At 37.7% G+C, this 19,543-nt stretch overlaps 2 protein-coding genes across 2 annotated transcripts; both read right to left on the bottom strand.

Moving 5' to 3' along the window:
• Positions 1-20: 20 nt before the first annotated feature.
• slc30a5 (solute carrier family 30 member 5) lies at positions 21-11,749 on the bottom strand. Its single transcript, XM_077497926.1, has 16 exons — positions 11,208-11,749; positions 10,992-11,114; positions 10,327-10,393; positions 10,108-10,193; positions 9,944-10,031; positions 9,286-9,373; positions 9,106-9,182; positions 7,373-7,543; positions 6,632-6,920; positions 4,843-5,051; positions 3,704-3,861; positions 3,488-3,617; positions 1,682-1,916; positions 1,383-1,609; positions 416-544; positions 21-298 (listed from the first exon to the last, which is right to left on the bottom strand). The coding sequence occupies exons 1-16, from the start codon at positions 11,276-11,278 to the stop codon at positions 128-130; spliced, it is 2,319 nt and encodes a 772-aa protein (XP_077354052.1). The 5' UTR covers positions 11,279-11,749; the 3' UTR covers positions 21-127.
• A 1,208-nt stretch (positions 11,750-12,957) lies between these two features.
• Positions 12,958-19,186, bottom strand: LOC144002710 (annexin A1-like). The gene is made up of 12 exons (XM_077498160.1): positions 19,077-19,186; positions 18,896-18,993; positions 18,719-18,824; positions 17,500-17,594; positions 16,241-16,354; positions 16,012-16,102; positions 15,705-15,841; positions 15,529-15,619; positions 15,208-15,303; positions 13,577-13,635; positions 13,330-13,452; positions 12,958-13,239 (listed from the first exon to the last, which is right to left on the bottom strand). Exons 2-12 carry the CDS (start codon positions 18,962-18,964, stop codon positions 13,183-13,185), a joined length of 1,038 nt encoding a protein of 345 aa, XP_077354286.1. The 5' UTR covers positions 18,965-18,993; positions 19,077-19,186; the 3' UTR covers positions 12,958-13,182.
• Positions 19,187-19,543: the final 357 nt, after the last annotated feature.

Raw genomic sequence — 19,543 nt, 5'->3', positions numbered from 1 at the left:
CAGGGAAAATTTTGCCCGAGTACATATAAAAATGACTATATTCTGATTTATTCAAAACACATACACTGTACATTTCCATTGAAAAACAATTGGAATTAACACAATTTCAATTGGTCCCAAATGGACATTACATGATACACGTGCCATCATTCAGATGTTTCATGGACTCCATCTGCTGCGTCAGCGCCAAAACATCCTGAAATCCGGTGCTGAGGCCAGACATGTGCTGGAAGTACGCGTCCTTCTCCACCTGCACCGACAGATTATTTACTCCCGCATCTTTCAAGATGGCCGTCACCTGCAAGACAGCACACAATCACACCAATTACCGAAGTCTGTAATCGTAATTACTCTCCAATAAACACACAAGCAGTCTTCTCTCAAGTCTGCTGGGAAATCAACGAAGAGGTTGCACCTGCTGAATAATGCGCTGCTCCACCACTTCTGACATGATCTGGAGGTGGATGGTCCCTGCGACCATGTTGGCGGAATGTCTCCAGAAATGAGGGTCTCTGAATGACAAAACTCCTTCAATCTTCTCAATCTGGGAACAGAACCGAGAAAGAAGCACACAACTTCATCCTGTTGACTTCATTTATACTAAACAATCCTCGACATTGTCTACAGCTCTTCCATCTATAGCCACAACACTGTAAACATATTTTTGCACCAAAGGCTGTGACATTTGCAATATGTATATACAGTGAATCCCTGCTACATTCTAATTTATAGTTCATACTTCCGCTGTGTTGTAGATGTTAAGTGTTACATAGTAATAGTACCCTATGCCTCAGTCCATTCACTTTTCACTGTCTACTTTTCTGACTTTTGACAACGCCATACTTCATCATATTTGTTGTAAGAATGCATGTACCCCCAAAAAACTAAACAAAAAGTTTGAGAGCTTACCGGACACCGGCTGTCAAAGGACCCCGGCTCAAGAATAGCTGCCCTTGCGCACGCCTATTCAAAAATCATCTAGCGCTAAAACTGAATATATTTCCCCCCAGTTCTTGGAGGTTGGGATGAAAGGGTCTTGGGGTCCGGATCTGGACCGCGGTCCACCATTTGGTGACCCCTGATGTAGTGGAACTTTGCTGGACAAAATTATATGGTTTGGCTGGACATACGTTTGATTCTCTTCAAGTTTTATGCGTCAGTTTTACAGTAAACTTCAAATGGGAGCTTTGCCCTTTATTTGGAAAACTGTGCCCACGAGAGAGCGAGAACAGTAGTTTAGGGTTACTTTTTAAGTTTAACTGTTTATAAAAGGAAGTCGGACAAGGAAGTTTGTATATGGTTTCTGGATATGGCAGATTTCATCTATTCCAAGTTGGGGCTTGAACTCCACAATAAACGAGAGTTCACTGCAGTCTCCTCACCTTCTGCAGAGCGTTGTTCAGTTCCTTCTCATGCTCCGGGGGAATTCTCAGCAGAAGAACCTCACAAGCGTCCTTAAGCAGAGGTATGACACTGAGGAAGATGAGGGTGGCGATGAAGAGCGAGCAAATAGGGTCCGCGATCAACCAGCCAAACTGTCGAATGAGGATTGTGGAAATGATCACGCCGACGCTGCCCAATGTGTCAGCCAGGACGTGAAGGAAAACACCTGTGAAGAAGACGGGATGACGACATCCGGTCTCTCAAAATATGACGGCCATTTGTTTTTTATTATGCGCACCTCTCATGTTGGCATTCATGCCTCCGCCCCCGGAGCCGTGCGAATGCCCGTGTCCGCCATGACCGTGTCCGCCGTGAGAGTGGCCATGACCTCCGTGGCTGTGGTCGCCGTGGGAGTGGCCGTGGTGGGAGTGGCCGTGGTCGTGCCCCGAGCAACTTTTGCCGCCGTGGGAATGGGCGTGGCTGAAAGCGCAGATTCCCACCAGGTTGACCAATAAGCCGCCAACAGACACCGGCTGCAGGAGACACCAAGTAGTTACTTACAGGAAGTCCTCAACTTTGGTTGTTTGTAAGTTGAATCACATTAAGTTTTGTTTCAAAGCTAAATTTTATTAAATTATTTTTAAATGAAATAATAAAAATTTGTAAAAATAAATAAATAATAATAAGTAAATTATATACAGTACTGTCTATACCAGGGATGGGCAATCTCGGTCCTCGAGGGCCGGTGTCCCTGCAGGTTTTTGAGGTTTCCGTTTTCCAACACAAGCTGATTCCAATCAACGAGATCGTTATCCCTCTTATGCAGAGCTTGCTGATGAGCTGATCATATATCAGCTGTGTTGGAAAACGGAAGCCTCAAAAACCTGCAGGGACACCGGCCCTCGAGGACCGAGATTGCCCATCCCTGGTCTATACAGTACATTAATTAAATAAAACAAACAAAATGTATTATATTTTTTTATTACAGCAAGTTAAATGCAATTTTTACACAGTGCAACGCAATAAAAACAAAATGAATATGCGGAGGAGTTATTGAGTTGAGAGTTTATGTGAGGCTGCTGAGGTGAATTGCATTGTAACGTTCTCAAGAGAGTACGTTTTCCAACCGGTCCCTGAAGTGCACAATGTGATCGGTGCATATGTCGATTCAAGATGGCGACCACCGAGTCAGATTCAAGTGATCTTGAACGGGAAGAGATATTGTTGTATATTTTGCGACACCGCTGATAAAGAAGACAACTGAGGGTGGCCTCGTGAATCAACATAGGAAAGGCAGGTAGATGAAATGTTAAATATAAATTTGTGAGCAAAATACGGCTTTTATGGACATCAATCAGCCTTTGTTTGTATGTGTGAAGCGTTCCAACTTTGAATGTTCGTAACTCGAGGACTAACTGTAATTTTATAGAATAGAGATTTGCTGATATTGCAGATAGAAGCATAATATAAATTAATACATTTTTAGTCATCCAAGCCTTGCTTGTGTTTTAAATTTGTTACCATTACAATAAATATATGCTTCCTCATACAATTCATTGCAAATATAAAACAAAAACATTGAAATTCTTTAGAAGAGCCACATAAAAAAAAAAGCTACATTCAATTTGAGTTACTTAATGTTTACGTTCACTGAAAAAGATTGAATGTGAACGAAACACATGAATACCTCAAAATGGGTAGTCTTAAAAAAAAAAAAGAAACACCTAAAAGGCACAAAAGCTGATGTAACAAAAACGATGCCCATAAAAGGCCAAGCTATTAGCCTGGAGGATGGATCTTTAAATAGTGTCTTTGCGACTGCCTACTGAGTGCCCATTTCTTTGTAACACTAACTTTTTGTCTGACGTTTGCAGACTGCACGTCCTGATGTTCTTGACTTGGTTTATGTTCTCAGAGTGGACACTCACACATTTGCACAACAATCTGACTGCTTTTAATGGCCTAGAAAGTATTTGAAAATGAAGATTTAGCTCAATAGAAAATGAGTGTATAGACATTTGATAAATGCTTCGATAAAACATCGGCTTAACTGCGGAACAAGTTATTACAAGAAAAAAAAAAGGGGGGGGGGGACTTTACTCACAGTCAGCATGTCTGTGTCTATGTTGGGAGGGTCCATTAAACGGGTAACTGACTCAATGAAGACAAAGAAAGCGATGACCATCAGGAACAGTCCATTGATGAACCCAGAGAGGATTTCAACACGGCCATAACTGGGAAGAGCCCCACATGTTCATTTTAAAGACACGACTGAATTTCTAATATATTATTAAAATATCTCATTCCTGCTCAATTTTACCCATAGGAGAAGATCCTGGTAGCTTTCCAGCGGGTCATGAGTGCGGCAAACAGGCCGAGGACCAAAGCTGAGCAGTCAAACAGCATGTGGAAGCCATCCGAGATCAGTCCCAGGCTGTTCGTCCAAACACCATAAAAGAGCTCAACAAAGGTGAAAGCCTGGAACACATAAACGTCGTTTGACAAACGGAGACCGTGAACTGCAATTAACATGAGCAAACAGTGATAACCATGACAGGAGACAGGAGAGCTCGACGTTATGGCATCAAATCTCATATTTTCTTACACAAAAATACAATTTCTGACTTGAAATTGACATTATCATATTATATTCAAAACAAGTTCATGTTTTTGTTTTGGTTCTTTTCCAGGAAGCTTTCAGACTTCTACTAAGAACTAACTTGCATCAACTTCCACAGAAATAATAGATGTAAATGTTATTCCGTTACAGATTATGTGAAAAATATATATTTAAAAAATGACCACTTTTTTCCCCCAAAACATCTAAGCATGTAGGCAGAATGTTGGCATCACTCTATTAAAAAAAGAAAGAAAAGAGGAAAACCCACAGTAGTCACAAAAATAAAATGAATCGAACAAAAAGTAAATCCTTTCTAATGAAATTAACCAATCAAACCAAATCAGACATTACTTTTGAATTGTGGTTCAAGTTGAATTATTTTTGTTAAACTCATCAAACCGGTCGGAACAAAAACGCTTGTCTATAATGTTCTTTATAATCTGTTGAGACAACTCGCTCCTTTTCTTCCTCGGATCGATGTTAACCTTTAATAACCTTAAAGGGTTAAGTGTGGTGCATTGTCCAACTGATTGATTACAAGTTTGAAGACACCTTTCCTGTGATGCTAATCAGAGGGCACAACCTTGGTTGAACGTGTCGCGGTGGTCAAATTATTTTCACTTTTCTAGGGGTATCACCATTTTTGTCCAAGCAAATTTCATAAGTTTTTTTTTTTTTTTTTATATATATAATTATTTGAACTACAATTCAAAACCAACGTCAAATATTCATTGTTATTTTTCATTACATTTTTATTTAGTATTACTTTTGTCCGGTTGAGGTTTATGTTTTACTCAGGAGACCCCAAGGCCCATGAACCAATACTGCAGTGCACATACCAGGTTGAGACACAGGAAGTAGAAGATCTGTCTCGAGTCGTACTCCTCCAAGATTTGTTTCAAGGAATCTTTAATGAACCGCGGCAGGGACTGAGATGTGTGCTGCAAGGCGTCTCCCATGAAGTTGTACAAAGGAGTCCCTTCAGGTGAGTAACCAACCAGGGTGCCCTTTTGACCTTTCTTTGACGGGGATGAGAGGATGCTGGAGGCTGCAGAGTTAGAGTGAAGACTGTAAAAAAGCTTGCACGTGTGTCAATGACGTCCATACTTAACTTATATGCTCCCAAAAACGTATAAATACGTTCTATTTTAAATCTTCTAAGTGTCCCAAAGATGTATACGTTTTTTTTTTCGTTTGTTTATGCTAGAGCATATAAAAGGCTTTGATGCAGCCTCTGAACTGCAGAGAACGGGTGAAGCAATGGTAGTATTTGCAAAAACGTCCAGCAGGTGGCAGCAGAGTATAAGAGATCAACCAGGGCCATGTTTAAAACGAGCTGATTTCCCCACAGTCCTAAACAGATTTGTGAATAATGATTAAAATTAGATATATTCTAATGCTAATTTTTGCAAATCGGAAACATACAAATATACTTTTTTCCTGATGAAAGAAGAGACTAAATTTTCTTTCTGTAGTTTCCATATTTTTATAGCAATAGAGCACAATATTCTGTTGGCCTTGCAAAATCAGTCAAACTCCAGTAAAACAAAGGGGGGTGAAGGGGTTGCTTCAGTGAAAATGGCTGCGAGTGAACGAGTTAAAGGGAACATATTAAAACTGACTGTGAGAAATGGACATTTCTATCCAATCATTTTAGAATACAGAATGAATTGTTTGTTTTTCTCAATGTGCCCTGCAATTGGCTGCTCAGGGTGTAGCCCACCTCTCACCCGAAGTCAACAAGGATAGACTCTAATGACAACCAAATGAGGATGAAGCAATAGTATAGATAACAGATGTATGGATGCAAGAATATTAGTTTCACAGGTCTTTGCGAGCTTTTGTTACTTTCTGCACTTTTATGCTTATGGATGATGAACTAACTGAAATCACAAAAGCTCGAGTTGAGCAGAAAAGTATAGTCTAAAAGGAATGTCTGTTTCATCATTTCCAGATTTCCTGCACACTTTACACTTATTTCCATCCACACCCCTAATATTTACATTATAGCAGTTTACTAGTTCCGCTTTCTCATTTTTAAAAATGTTATATTGTTCATATTTGAACCAAGGGAGATTACTACTTCGGGTTAGTGGTGGCTTCACACACGCACCATTCTTCTGAAGTTTGGACAAAAAGCAGTGAACATCTCCTGCTCAGCAGAAGTCTCCAAGAAGACCACAAAAAGTTCCTACATTCATCACTTTTTTTTTTTCTTAAATTGTCGGTCGGGAGGTCGGAAAAGTCTCTAAATATAGCGACAAAGACGCTTTGTTGGAAACACTGAGTAGATGCGCTTCTTCTCATATCCTCACTCCGCCACCGGTTGTCATGGTAGTAAAAGCTGTACTAAAGGCATGCCTCAATTAAATTCTGAAAAAGTGCATACTGCTGGCGTTGGGCCGAAACCTCATAAGTCACAGTTTGGTGAATTCCTTCTTTTTTTTTTCAGAAATCTGTCAGTCTGGTTAGTCCCCATGTGTGGGTGCAATTTTTTCTATATATATAAATTATTGATTTGTATTTATTTATTACTATTATTTTTTGTTATTATTTACAAATTATTGTTAGAAATTATACAAATTATTACTTTTTGCTCTCACTCAGCTTTATGTGCATCATACTTACACATAATGAAGAAAATGGCACTGACGAGTACCCCTCCGGAGAGCACATGCTCCGTACTGCCCTGCTGTGGTGGTTTACTCATAGAGCGCAACTGGTCGGTCAGCGGGTGAGTCCAGAAGTTGGCGAGCAGCAGGGCGCTGGAGAAGAGAGCGATGGCGCCGTATCGGGCGCACCGCTGTACCTCCATCTTTGCATTGCAGATGGCCTCCACGTAAAACTCGAGGATCATCACAGAGAAGATGATCATGGCAAAAGGAAGGATGAGAGCAGACCATGACTCCACCTTACTCTGTGGGGAAACAGTGAAAAACATGTGAACACCTGAGTGTGAGTGAAGAGGAAAAATAACTGTGTCAACTGTTAATTATGTCGCTCTATGCTCCCTGAAATTGCTGGGGATAAATCAAGTTTGGCATGACTTCTTCATCTGACTACTTCTTCCTCGTCTTGAAGACTTGAAGAACTAGTCGTCATGGCAACAAATGTGCCGCATAGTTTGCTAGCTCCATGAGCGGAGGTATTCCCAAATACACCCACTGTCAGAAGGGTTACAATTTACTATGGTTTTGTAAATTTATTTTGCAAACGAAAAGCCTTGGCGGAAGTGAGTGCATTATCTCACTTGATATGATGAAATACAACAAAAATTGCTTTCCACGTAATAACATCTCAACTCTTTAAAAAAAAAAAAAAAAAAAAAAAAGGCTACATGCATGCACGTAACAATCATTTTACACATACTTCCGTGGTGGCAGACAGCACTATGACCCAGGGCAGCAGTACCACAGCAGACACCAGGTTGTCCAGGGCGTACAGGCGCTTGGCTCCGCCAAGTTCCACTGAAAGTTTCCTGGAGGCTGCGTGGAAGCCAACCTTCAGGAACAGGGAGACCACTATCAGCACAACACCACCCTGATAAAGAAGAGCAGGATAATGCGGTCATTAGTTGGCTTGGGTACGAAATATATAGCTACACGGTGCCTTTCAGATTTATTTTATTTTTTTTAAATAAATAAAATGTCATTTCTACATAATGATTGAACTGAGTAACGGAGAGAACAAACACAAACTTATCTGGACCTAACTGAAAAGGTACTGTAAAGTAATTGCCCCTTGGTTAAACCTAATTGGTACCACCCTTGACAGCAAAATAAAAATTGAGGAATTTTGGTTCAGCCTTCTTCACTGGATTGTTTTAAACTCAGACATATTAGAGTGTTTTAAAGCATGAACTGCCTGTTTAAAGTCAGACCACAGCATCTCGTTTAGATTTAAAGTCCAGACTGTGACTTGTCTACTCCAAAAACTTGATTTGTTTTTATTTATTTAATTTTTAATGGGCCAAAGGTGGAGTAGCTGATATGTTTTGGGTCATTTGTTGTGCTATGTAACCCAAGATTGCACATTTGATGGCAAGAACTGATGGCCACATGTCGCCTACAGGATTTTATAGCAGACAGCAGAACGCATTGTTCCATTAATCACAGCAAACGGCCAAAGTCCTACACCACCACTGCTGCATGATTTTCTTTTAACCATGATGTTTGTTGTCAATTATGTTTCTCTTACCATTGTGAGGAATAAGCGGTCAAGAAAATGGATGGATGGATATTTCTCTTTTCGTTTTCACAATAGATATAAGGAGCTACTAACATTCTAAAAAGTTTTGTCTCGTCAGTGCACTGCATGTTTATGCAAGTCTTGGGTATAATGAAGATGTTTATTGGCAAAATTCAGATGAGTCTCTCTGTGTTTGTTTATTTATTTATTTTTATTTTTTTAATTTTGCCAGTTACCGCCGTACATCATGTTTTTCATTTGTTTCATACTCATGGCCTGGAACTGTTTGTTTTTTTGTATATTTATTAGGGGTGTTAAAAAAAAATCGATTCGGCAATATATCGCGATACTACAGCACGCAATTCTCGAATCGATTCAATAGGCAGCCGAATCGATTTTTTTAACATCCATTTTTGATGGAAATATATTCAACAAAACGTCTAACTTTCACACTTTTAGCATGGAAGAATGTTATATTAATGGAACATTAAGCCTGAATATTTTATTTCAATTCCTGTTTGTTACATACAGTGGCTCACAGTTATAAAACTGAAGTTTCAGATCAATAAATAATAAAATTTCATACAAATCTTACAGGGTACATGTACAAGTTTACTGAAAGGTATCTTCTAAATTGAGTAAAAAAAAAAATTAAAAAAAATCGCAACAATCGACTTGTAAATTCATATAGGGATTAATCGGTATTGAATCGAATCGTGACCTATGAATCGTGATACGGATTGAATCGTCAGGTACAAGGCAATTCACACCCCTAATATTTATAGTAAGACTTCTCTATTGCATTAGCGTAGACTACAAAATACATTTTGATTCATGTATAAATTCAGATTACGTCACCACTATTTGAATAAAAAAAACAACTCTTTTGTAAATTGAGGACTTGCGTTACTTACTTTGTGATCTGCAACACCCAAAAATGAGATGACGGTGTACAGGAAGTGGGTAAGTGCACTGTCATGATGTCCCTCAGCTAATTACAAGAGAGGTTAAGGCTCACGTGCAGGAAACAGGGAACTTTGATACATATTTAAAAAAAAAAAAAAAAAAAAGTCTAATATAACTATTAAGGATACGATGCTCTGCCATTTTTGCCATGAGATCATCATTGTCGAAGAGGAGTAGGCAGATCACTGCGATGATGAAGAGAGCAGCACCTCTGGTCTGGAAGACAGATGTGTACAAGATCAGTTGAGAATATAAGGGAATCTTAGGAGTTGGAGGAAAAAGCAACATCCCTTCACTTCATTTGTCAATTGATAACGCATTACAACAGAGAGAGCAACGATGAGTTCATGTGCCATATGTGTTGTCCACAATAATGTGGACAAAGGAAATGGGAATACAGTACAATATGACACATAATAATTGCAGATCTATTAGTACAATATATGGGAGAGTGGATGCCGGTTGGTTAATCTCACACAATGGAGAGCTGTTGTATACACAGTACATCATACAAACAGTATATGTTCAAATAATTGCTACCACTCTAATGTAGGCTAAATCTAATTCATTTGCATTGACCAAACAGACAGCAGCGCGTCTAGCTCCCATTCAGAAGCAATTCAAAAAATGAAGTCCTCCTTATTTAATAATAAAAAATAAAAAAATAGTAATCCAGGTCAATAAATATTCAACCATATTTATTATTCAAGGAACGACAGCTGGATATGACACCAACACTTTCAACAACAATTACTGTTGCAAATTTTGTAAATGTGAACCGTTTACCTTTGCTGGCCCGCCTCCAGAGCTGGTGAAGAGGACACCAAGGAGAGCAATCACCACCACATCACTGTGCTCAAAAAGCAGTAATGTCCTGTGAAAGACACAAGAAAAACACTCATGTATTATTGCATTCAAGCATCAAATTATGTCATATAATGCACATTTACCTCAGCGGTCCACAGAGAGTGAGACCAAAAAAGCCTAGTAGGGATATGATACAGCTGAAAACACTGTGCTTGAGTAACTTTATCCACTAGAAAGAATTAAAGGGAAATGGATTAATCAACATACCACAATATAAATGCGACACAAAAAAAATATTTTTTTGCTATGGAATGATGGATTCTAATACAAATGAAATGGAAGAAAAAATCAACATACTGTACCTGTCTTTTGGAGATGATTTTTCCAGAGGAAAAGGGCTTTTGAAAGACGAGTAAAACAACAGCAGACCTGAGAATAATGAAATAACGTCAAATTCAGTCTTCTTTATTGATTGAAGACATTTCTACTCTATTCAAATGACTTAGTGTTCCTTTTTTTATCATGAGGTTCCCCCAAACCAGATTCTATTGTATTACTTCTTGTCATTTTCATTGTGGTGAATGACTTGTGAGACATGTTAAGACACAAAAAATATCAATCAACGTAGATGCTCCTCAGTGTGTGCACGGCAATAGCACAAGATTCAGTTTGTGTTCGAACGAAAAATTATGGGGTATGTGGCTTGGTCATTTCTAGGACTGACCACTCTCATCAGAATTTGTAATCATAAATATTGAACTAGTTCAATATTTACGATTGTCAGCAGTTGGGCAGGGGAGGAGAAAAAAAAAAAAGACTTACACCTCATACCACAGGATTATTACCCAATATATATTTTTTTATAGAGATGTCCACGATTTGGGGCATTTTCTGTTTTTTATCAAAACGGGGGCATTTTCAAATTTGGCCCGAGTGTTTGCCCTGATTTTTGCAGCGATTTACAAAGGAGGAAATATCTATTCAAATAAATGAAACATCAACTACTAACAGACTTCATAATACTCACCCTAACTTTAATATGAAGATGAACTGCACAATGTGAACAACTTTCAGGATGTCATATGATTCAAATATCCCCAAAGCCTTCAAGATCTTTGAGATGATCAGTAGCACTATGTACCTGGTTAACCTGTAGATGAAAAGTACAAGGATGCAATACGACATGTTGTTGCAGGAGTACTTAATGAAGGCTGAACAACGTTACCATCAATACACATTTTACCTGGAATTGGGAACTTCAACCATGCCAAGTTGCCCTCCAGAAAGGACGTTGTTGCTGTATTTCTCGTCCATTTTCAGCCGGCCGGCTTAATGATGTCCCTCGTATCCTTATAGCATTTCTGCTACCTAAGTGAATTTAACTTGCAGCTCATTGAGCAGCGAAGTGCAGCTACAGCTTTCGCTTTGCTTATATTTAAAATGCTGCCATCATTTCACATTATAAACACGTCTCGTTAGCATACAAAACGCAGAAAAGCAGCTTTCTGCCGAAGTTAGCTACGCGTTAGCTAGCCAGCTGGAATAACATTAACAGCGTCCGCGTATACGCCTGACCACGTTGTAACGAGTCTTTTATAACTGTATACATGAACCGTAACAATTTAAGACATACAGATGGCGTTTGTTCCAAAAAGAGTTGAAAAAATTCTTCGAGACTGAGCCAAATTGAGCCAGAGTCACTTCCGGACACGATAAACAATCCACGTCATGTACGGCTTCAAGAGATTCACTGCTGCGCGGTTAAAGTGCAGTAAACCATTTCAGCTCGTGAGATGCGCGATTGCGTCTTCTCGCAGGAATGTTTATAAAAAAATAAAAATAAATAAATAAATAAAAAATCACAGAATTGTAAAAATTAAAAACGTAGCATCGACGTTTGAATGTATTTTGAGTTATATAAAGAAGATAATGAAAACAGTATGAGTTTGTCGGGTGCCATGTTGTTTAAATGCACCAATTTCTTCAATCTTATTCCGGGACGTCTTGGTTGGCACACCTAATTCTTACGGGTTTGAATCATGCTGTCCACGCGTGGTTTATCCCCGGCGTCCCTAAAAACATGCTACCCGTGGGCAAGAACAGCCCTTGGGGATAGAAATTGTTTTTAATTTTGTCCATTAGAGGGCGCACTAACGACCACTTATGATATTCTGAAATTGGCTACTACTCATCATGGTCTGACATCTGATGTTGATGTATTTGTGAAGGTACCACGTTTCCGTAGCAAGGTAATCCTATTTCAAAGAAAATACTGTGCCACTTTTTCACTGTGAAAAATACAATTCTGTTAAAATTAAAATTTACTGTAAAAATATTTCAAGACATATTGCAAAATGTCAGACAATAGCTTCCTTTAAACTTTAAAGTTTAAAGAGATTACCTTGGCTGTAATGCTTTCCCCCCTTGCATTCCTACAGCTTGTATGGATTAGATATATTATTTTTATTTGTTGCGGTTTATGTTTTATGTTCAAGCAAATGTGTTGCACTTACAACTTGTTGTTAAAGCACTCAATTAATAAAGTTGAGTTGAGATCACTTTACATGTAATACATATTGCATATGGTTTGGTTGCGAAGTGGTGAATGTTCTCAACAAATTACCAGCGCAGAAAATATTCTTTTGCCAGGTGTCACAAAAGAGTAGCCAATCAACATCAGCCACCTGTTCCATGACTTAGCCCCTCCCCCACTAAAACAGTCAGTTTGGCTTTTCCTCAGCATTATTCAGCCTTATCGGGCTTTTCAATGTGCTAACACACAAGTAGATAAGTGGAAATAAAAAGTCTCCTCACCACTTTTTATACGTCAGCTTTCTTTTTCCACCATTAATGTGTCATATTACCTGAGCAGCGCCATTTACCTTTTTTTTGTCTCTTTTCCAGAGAGTAAGTTAAACATAAAGAACTGAAATAATGTGGTTGCACAACTATGCACATCCTATTATAACTGCGATCAATCAAAACTAATCAAAAACAATCAACTCAAGCATTTTATTTAGGTGAAAGAAACCCAAAATGTTTACTTTAAAGCATCTTTGAAACAATTGTTAATCCTTTCATATTCTTAATAAACATACAATATGGTGTCTGCTGGTTATCCACTTTGCTAGGACATCAACTAAATAAAATACACTGATCATGTCATGTCTAGTAATAGAAAGGTATTAGACCCTTGACTCAAATTCCAGTGAAGCGGTTTAGTGGGGTCCACACAGTCTAAGAAGGATGTCCTCAAAATGATGCTTTGTGTCTTTCTGCGAAACACAATCAAAGAAATGCAAATGTTATGGTTATCAGTGAATTGCAACTTTGCTTCTCCAGTTAAATTGCATCTTTGATTTTACCAGAATGTCTTCCTGTAGCGTTCTGTCATACATGGCCCTGTATTCTTCCAAGATCTTCTTCAGGTCGACCTCAGAGCGGCTCACCAGCACACGGATCAATGTGTCTTCACACGTGCCGTGGCGCTGTGGCAACACGCACATTAGTCATCCAAAAAGATTGTTCAAGCAGAGGGCTAAGCTAATGGACCAGCCCACCCAGGTGACAGTATTAAAAACCAAGCAAGTCTATTGTTGTGTTCATTCATACCTCCATAGCTCGATGGAGCTTTTCAGCAAAGAACGCAGGTGTGCTCCATGCACATTTCACTTGACAGAAAAGAAACAAAATATTGTAGTTTTAGATTACATCCATTCATAAATTTTTGGGTTATCGAGCGTTCTTATCTGATGTGTTTTACCAATTCATCCAGACAATTGGAAAACGGTTGGTATAGTACAAGGGTCAGCAACCTTTTGCTGTCAAAAGATCCATTTTAGGCCAAATAAATAAACAAAAATGTATTTTGAGCTGCAAAACATTTGAAGATTGGGATTAATGAAACAGATGTTTGTACTAAGGAAATAAGAGCTGCACCCACCTCAACACAAAAATATGCAGCATCTTCTACCTTTCGTCTTTAGTTTTTGGATACGTACGTTGGATACATACGTCTTTTTTTTTCTTTTTTTTTTGGACACTTTTCTACCTTTCTGTTAAATTTCTGACATTTTTTGGCAATTTTATGGACATATGTTCATTTTCCACCTCTATTTGTCCTTTTTTGACATTTTAGACCTTTTTTTTTTAAACATTTCTTTCTGCCTTTTTTGCAAGCAAATTTCTGACATGTTTGTCGATTTTGTGTACGTTTTATGGTAATTTTTGGAATTTTTTCTTTTGTTTCTGAATGTCTGCGATTGGCTGGCAACCAGTCCAGGGTGTCCCCCGCCTACTGCCCAGAGCCAGCTGAGATAGGCGCCAGCACCCCCCGCGACCCTTGTGAGGAATAAGCGGTCAAGAAAATGGATGGATGGATGGATGTTTCTGAATGTTTTATAGTTACTTTTTAAACATTTTTCTTATCTGTCTTTTTTCTTTCTTTATTTTTTTTAATAAATTTTGTGACTTTTTTGGCAATTTCACAAATATGTAATGTAATTTTCTGACATTTTGGTTTACTTTTTGAACATTTTCCTTACTAACTTTTTTTTTTTTTTTTTTTTTAGTCAATTCTCTGACATTGTTGGCAATTTTCTGGACATTTTATGGTAAATTTCTGCCTTTCATCTTCTTTTTTGGGGGGGAAATTTTATTATCAATTTTTTTAGTCAATTCTCTGACATTGTTGGCAATTTTCTGGACATTTTATGGTAAATTTCTGCCTTTCATCTTCTTTTTTGGGATGGAAATTTTATTATCAATTTTTTTTAGTCAATTCTCTGACATTGTTGGCAATTTTCTGGACATTTTATGGTAAATTTCTGCCTTTCATCTTCTTTTTTTGGAAATGTTCTGATCAATTTTTACACATTTTTAGGTAATTAAAAAAAACAATCTTTTTTTTCCTGACAACTTAAAAATTTGTATTGACAAATTTTGGAATACTTAATTATTGTTCGTTTTTTTTTTTTTTTTTTTGTCTCAATCATGAATTAATTTGAAGAATATATTTAAAAAAAAACACAAGTAAATGCATAATATACTGGTATATATATTAATTTCTATCTATCTATCTATCTATCTATCTATCTATCTATCTATCTATCCATCCATCCATCCATCCATCCATCCATCCATCCATCCATCCATTTTGTTTTAATCTAAAAGGAGCCACGGGACAGACACTTCTTTCAATGTGTCTTTGTATTGAATAGAAGTGCGACTGAGTGCATGCTCACCTATGTCAAGGAGACAATCTTCAATATCTCCCCGCAGCTCCATGTTCAAAGCTTTAGGTAGTGTTATGTCACTGGCACAGGCGTACCTCTGGAACGCTATCAGGCAAAAGGTCACACAGTCAAATATGAAATATTGTTTTTGCCACACAGTTAGTTAACTTTGAAGTAACTGCGCATTTGCATTGCGCTCTAATTTGTAAGTAGTTCCACCTGTTACACAAGGTGTGTGTGGTTGTACCTGTTTGTTCACTGTGAGTCAAGCTCAACAGTTGAAGCATTCTCATACTTTTCAGTCACACACCTTTTGGGGCACAAACTTACTTTTGGAGAGTTGAGGTCCGCTGCGTGTAGTCAAGATGTCTATAATGGTCGAGATTTGGCCTTTTGTATTCTCACCAGCTTCTAACAATGTCTGTCAGGGGCATAACACAATTTGAATACTGGTAACAAATGTGGAATTGATGCAAAAATTAAAGGAGGTGTTTATCTAATTTGACCTCAGCATCCTTTTGGGCCAGAGCCATGTCAACTTCTGTGTTCTCATCTTTGTTTGCCTTCAACATAGCCAGAAGGGCTGTGGTGAAATCACCCCTGGTTTCATCCTTTATAACATCCTCCAGGTCATCTCCATACACTGAGGGAAAACAGTGTTGAAATGCTGAATCGATTAGACAAATATAATCTTCAAAATGCCATTTGTGGGTGGCCACCATTTTGTAACGACCCGAGACAAGATAACATTCGACATGGCCCGCAATGTTATTTAAAAATGGTTGCGGTGGGTGTCGAAAAGATCGTCAAAACCTTCTTTATAGACCGTCTTCAACTGTCTGATCTCTTCATTTGACCTGGTTGCCAAAACCTCCACGAGGACATCTTCATCTGTGCCCAGTCTCTGTTGCAATAAAATGAAATGTTATTGTGACCAGATTTTCAGAAATGATGTTGGTGATACATTGAAAACATTAGACTAAAAAAATATTAATAAAATAAGACAAATATTAGATTTTCAGAGTAAAACATTGACATTTACCTTTGTTGCATCTCTGATCAGGTAGGCATCAAAGTGGGCTGGCGGCTTCAATAAGGCCACACAGATGTCCTCTAAATCTGACCTGAGCGCACGCTTCAGCGCTCGCTCCAACGGCTGCAACACGTTGACGGAACAACAGTTCACTTTACAGCAAGTAAAATCAGCACACAAACGACAATTCTATTCATTTAGTCTAGATTTTATTCATTTATTTTTCTCCACACTTTTCAACTCTTCCAACATTAACCATTGTTGACTGTTGATTTTCACCAAACTCAAGGGGTGGGTCATTTCGTGATCAAAATATTTTCACTATCTTGTAAATATATATTATTAATAGTAATATAAATAATTTATATTATATATAAACCAGGGGTGTCAAAATTATGTGTTAAATTAGAGTTAATTTAAAGTTTTTTTATTGCCACAATTTTATTAATTAATAAGATTAATTACCGCCCCTTACTTGGAAAGCCTGTACTGGGGGAATTCCAGACACGTCCACATCAAAATTTAGCCGCAATAAATGTAATAGTTGTATTTTACAGTTTTAAAAATGTGCAGAATTTCACAAGTTACATCATGTTAAAGATTGGATAGCTCTTAATATGAAAAGAAAAATGCACTGAGCTGTCACCAATGTCTTATATATGCAATAATGCCAACTAGTGGCAGAAAAATGGCCAACGCGAATCGATATTACACTTGTTTTTTACAGTACAGTACATCTTTTTAATTTTAACTCAATGTTATGAATTATGAAATTACTGTATCAATGATGCAGCCATATTTCTATTATTTTTTTCCACTTTTATGTTAATAAAACTTGTTGAAAAATGTTATTGTATACTTTATTGTACATTTAGAACAGATCTAAAATTTGTGATTAATCCTGAGTTAACTATGAAAGTCACGCCATTAATTAATATTACAAATTTTAACCATCTGACACCCCTATTATACACAAACCAATATTATATATGGTACATATTATATACTTATGTCAAAGGTAAAAGGCTAATGTAAACTTTCAAATCTAATATATTGCCATGCAAAATTAGACATTGCATTAGCAGCGCTATTATGATTCAGTAGATTTTTAACTCGTCACCTTGTTGCTACAAAGATTGGGTGGGTTTGTTTTTCTCCAGCTTCTTCACACATTTCAAATACATCCATGGTAGATTAATTGAAGATTCATAGGTGAAAATGTGATTCTGAATATGTGTAATATAATTATTTGATGAAAATGGCACTACCTGGTGAGTTTCAGCCTCATAAACAGCTTTGATCTTCTGTCGCTGCTCGTTGTTTCGTTTGACCAAAACCGAAATGATCACATCCTCCTCCACTCCTGCAAGAGAAAAAATGTACTCTTCTGTTATAACAAGGGTGAAGTAATCCTTTCAAGTTTTATCTTGAGCCCATTTCAGAGTGAGACGGTCTTTCTGACATTTCAAGAACGAATGAAGTCGTCTTGTACTGGCCATTAGAAAGACTGCAAGTTTCCGGAACTCAAATGAGCCAATAACGTATGTTTAGTTTCTTTAGACCAGTGGTGTCCAAACTACGGCCCGGGGGCCATTTGCGGCCCACCATCCATTTTTTGCGTGGCCCTCGACATGTGCTAAAAATGGCATTTGACTCAATTCAAATAAAATAAAAACAAAAATGTTTGGAGAACTAAGAAGGGAGGGTGTCGAAAAACACAGGTGCTATTAAAGGTTATTTTAGTTAACTAAAACTAATGAAATAAACAAAAATTCAAAAAACAATTTCGTGAACGAAAAAATAAAAATGAAAATGCTTTTTAAAAAACGAAAACTAACTGAAATTACATTTTAAGTTTACAAAACTAACTTGAACTATAATTACAGCAAAAATGTCCTTCGGTTTAGTCTTTGGTGTGATGTTTTTTTTTTTAGTAGATTTATTTTGATATCAACCGGAATAATGACATTGTATATCACAGAGACGTGACGTCATCTAGCAGCAGCCAATAGAAAAGCACCTTCAGATGACGTCACTACCACGGATTTTTAAATATTGCGCACAAGTAATACACAAAAAAACTAATACTAATACTAACTAAAACTAAACTAAAACTAATAAAAACAGAACCACCCTGAAAACTAAAAAAAAAAATAACTAAAATGAAAAATTCCAAAATTATAATAACCCTACTGCCATATTACAAATAAAATGGTTTATAGACTGTAGCATTTTTCTAAATATGCAAAAACACAAATAAATTATTTGTACAATTTTTAGGACGAAACACAATTTCTCTTCATAACATTATGTGGCCCTTGCGTCCTTCTGATTTTCTGAATGTGGCCCTCAAATTAAAAAGTTTGGACACCCCTGCTTTAGATAATAAATGAGCAATGGCTTATATCGTGCAACCATTGCATTAAGGCCTGACATTCAGTATGTTTCATTTTAATCAGACGTGCAGATTTGAAAGATGACACACACCTTTACTTTCAAGGGCAGTCTTCAGAACGGAAACATCGCTGCTTGCACTGAAGTTGGGGTACGGGGCCACTGTTCCGTGAAACACAGGCGTAACCTTTCCTTTCACCTAAACGAAAAGAAATGTTTGTTTTCACTATTTGCTATTCAGTCACTGAGCTCAACATCGGTGCTACTCACTTTAATGGTGTCATCGTCAGGGTTTCTGTCATGAATAATATTTTGGTAGAATTTCCTGAAGAAAGACATCTTTCCTGAGCAAGGTGGTCAAAAACTATCTGGGGGGGAAAAAAAAAAAAAAAAAAAGAGTGATTGAATGAAGGAATATGAATTATTCTTCATAAAGTTTTGAGAAACTTACCTGCGATATTAAAGACGGTCTCCACCCTGTACTTTGTAGATGAGACGGGTAAAGAAGTTTTGAAGTTCTAACTCCACCCATCAGATGATTATGCAGAAAAAAATCTGGCAGACTTTCCTGTCACCTGCACAAGATGAGCCAATCGTCCGCCGCCTCTCCGAACACGACACACCTTGACCTAACAATCAATAGGTTTTGACATCCCTGACAGGTTGGGTGACTTCTGTTCAGGCTTGTATTGTAAATAAACGCTTAACCCTCCAACCAAACAATTCGTAACTCACATGAACTTGCAATCCTGCAGGTAACACACAAAAAAAACAGTATGTTTACCCAACTTACTAATGCTAAGTAAAGGCTTCTCTGAGATGACCATAAAGACAATGTGCTGTTTGTATTACATGGCTGAACCTGATCATCTACATTTTTCTGCTCCGTCCACAGTCAGCAAAGTTAAATGGGCAAAC

This window comes from Festucalex cinctus, chromosome 15, assembly GCF_051991245.1.
Source record: "Festucalex cinctus isolate MCC-2025b chromosome 15, RoL_Fcin_1.0, whole genome shotgun sequence".
Lineage (NCBI taxonomy): Eukaryota > Metazoa > Chordata > Actinopteri > Syngnathiformes > Syngnathidae > Festucalex > Festucalex cinctus.
The sequence above is the reverse complement of the archived record's forward strand: the minus strand, read 5'-3'. Positions and strand labels throughout refer to the sequence as shown.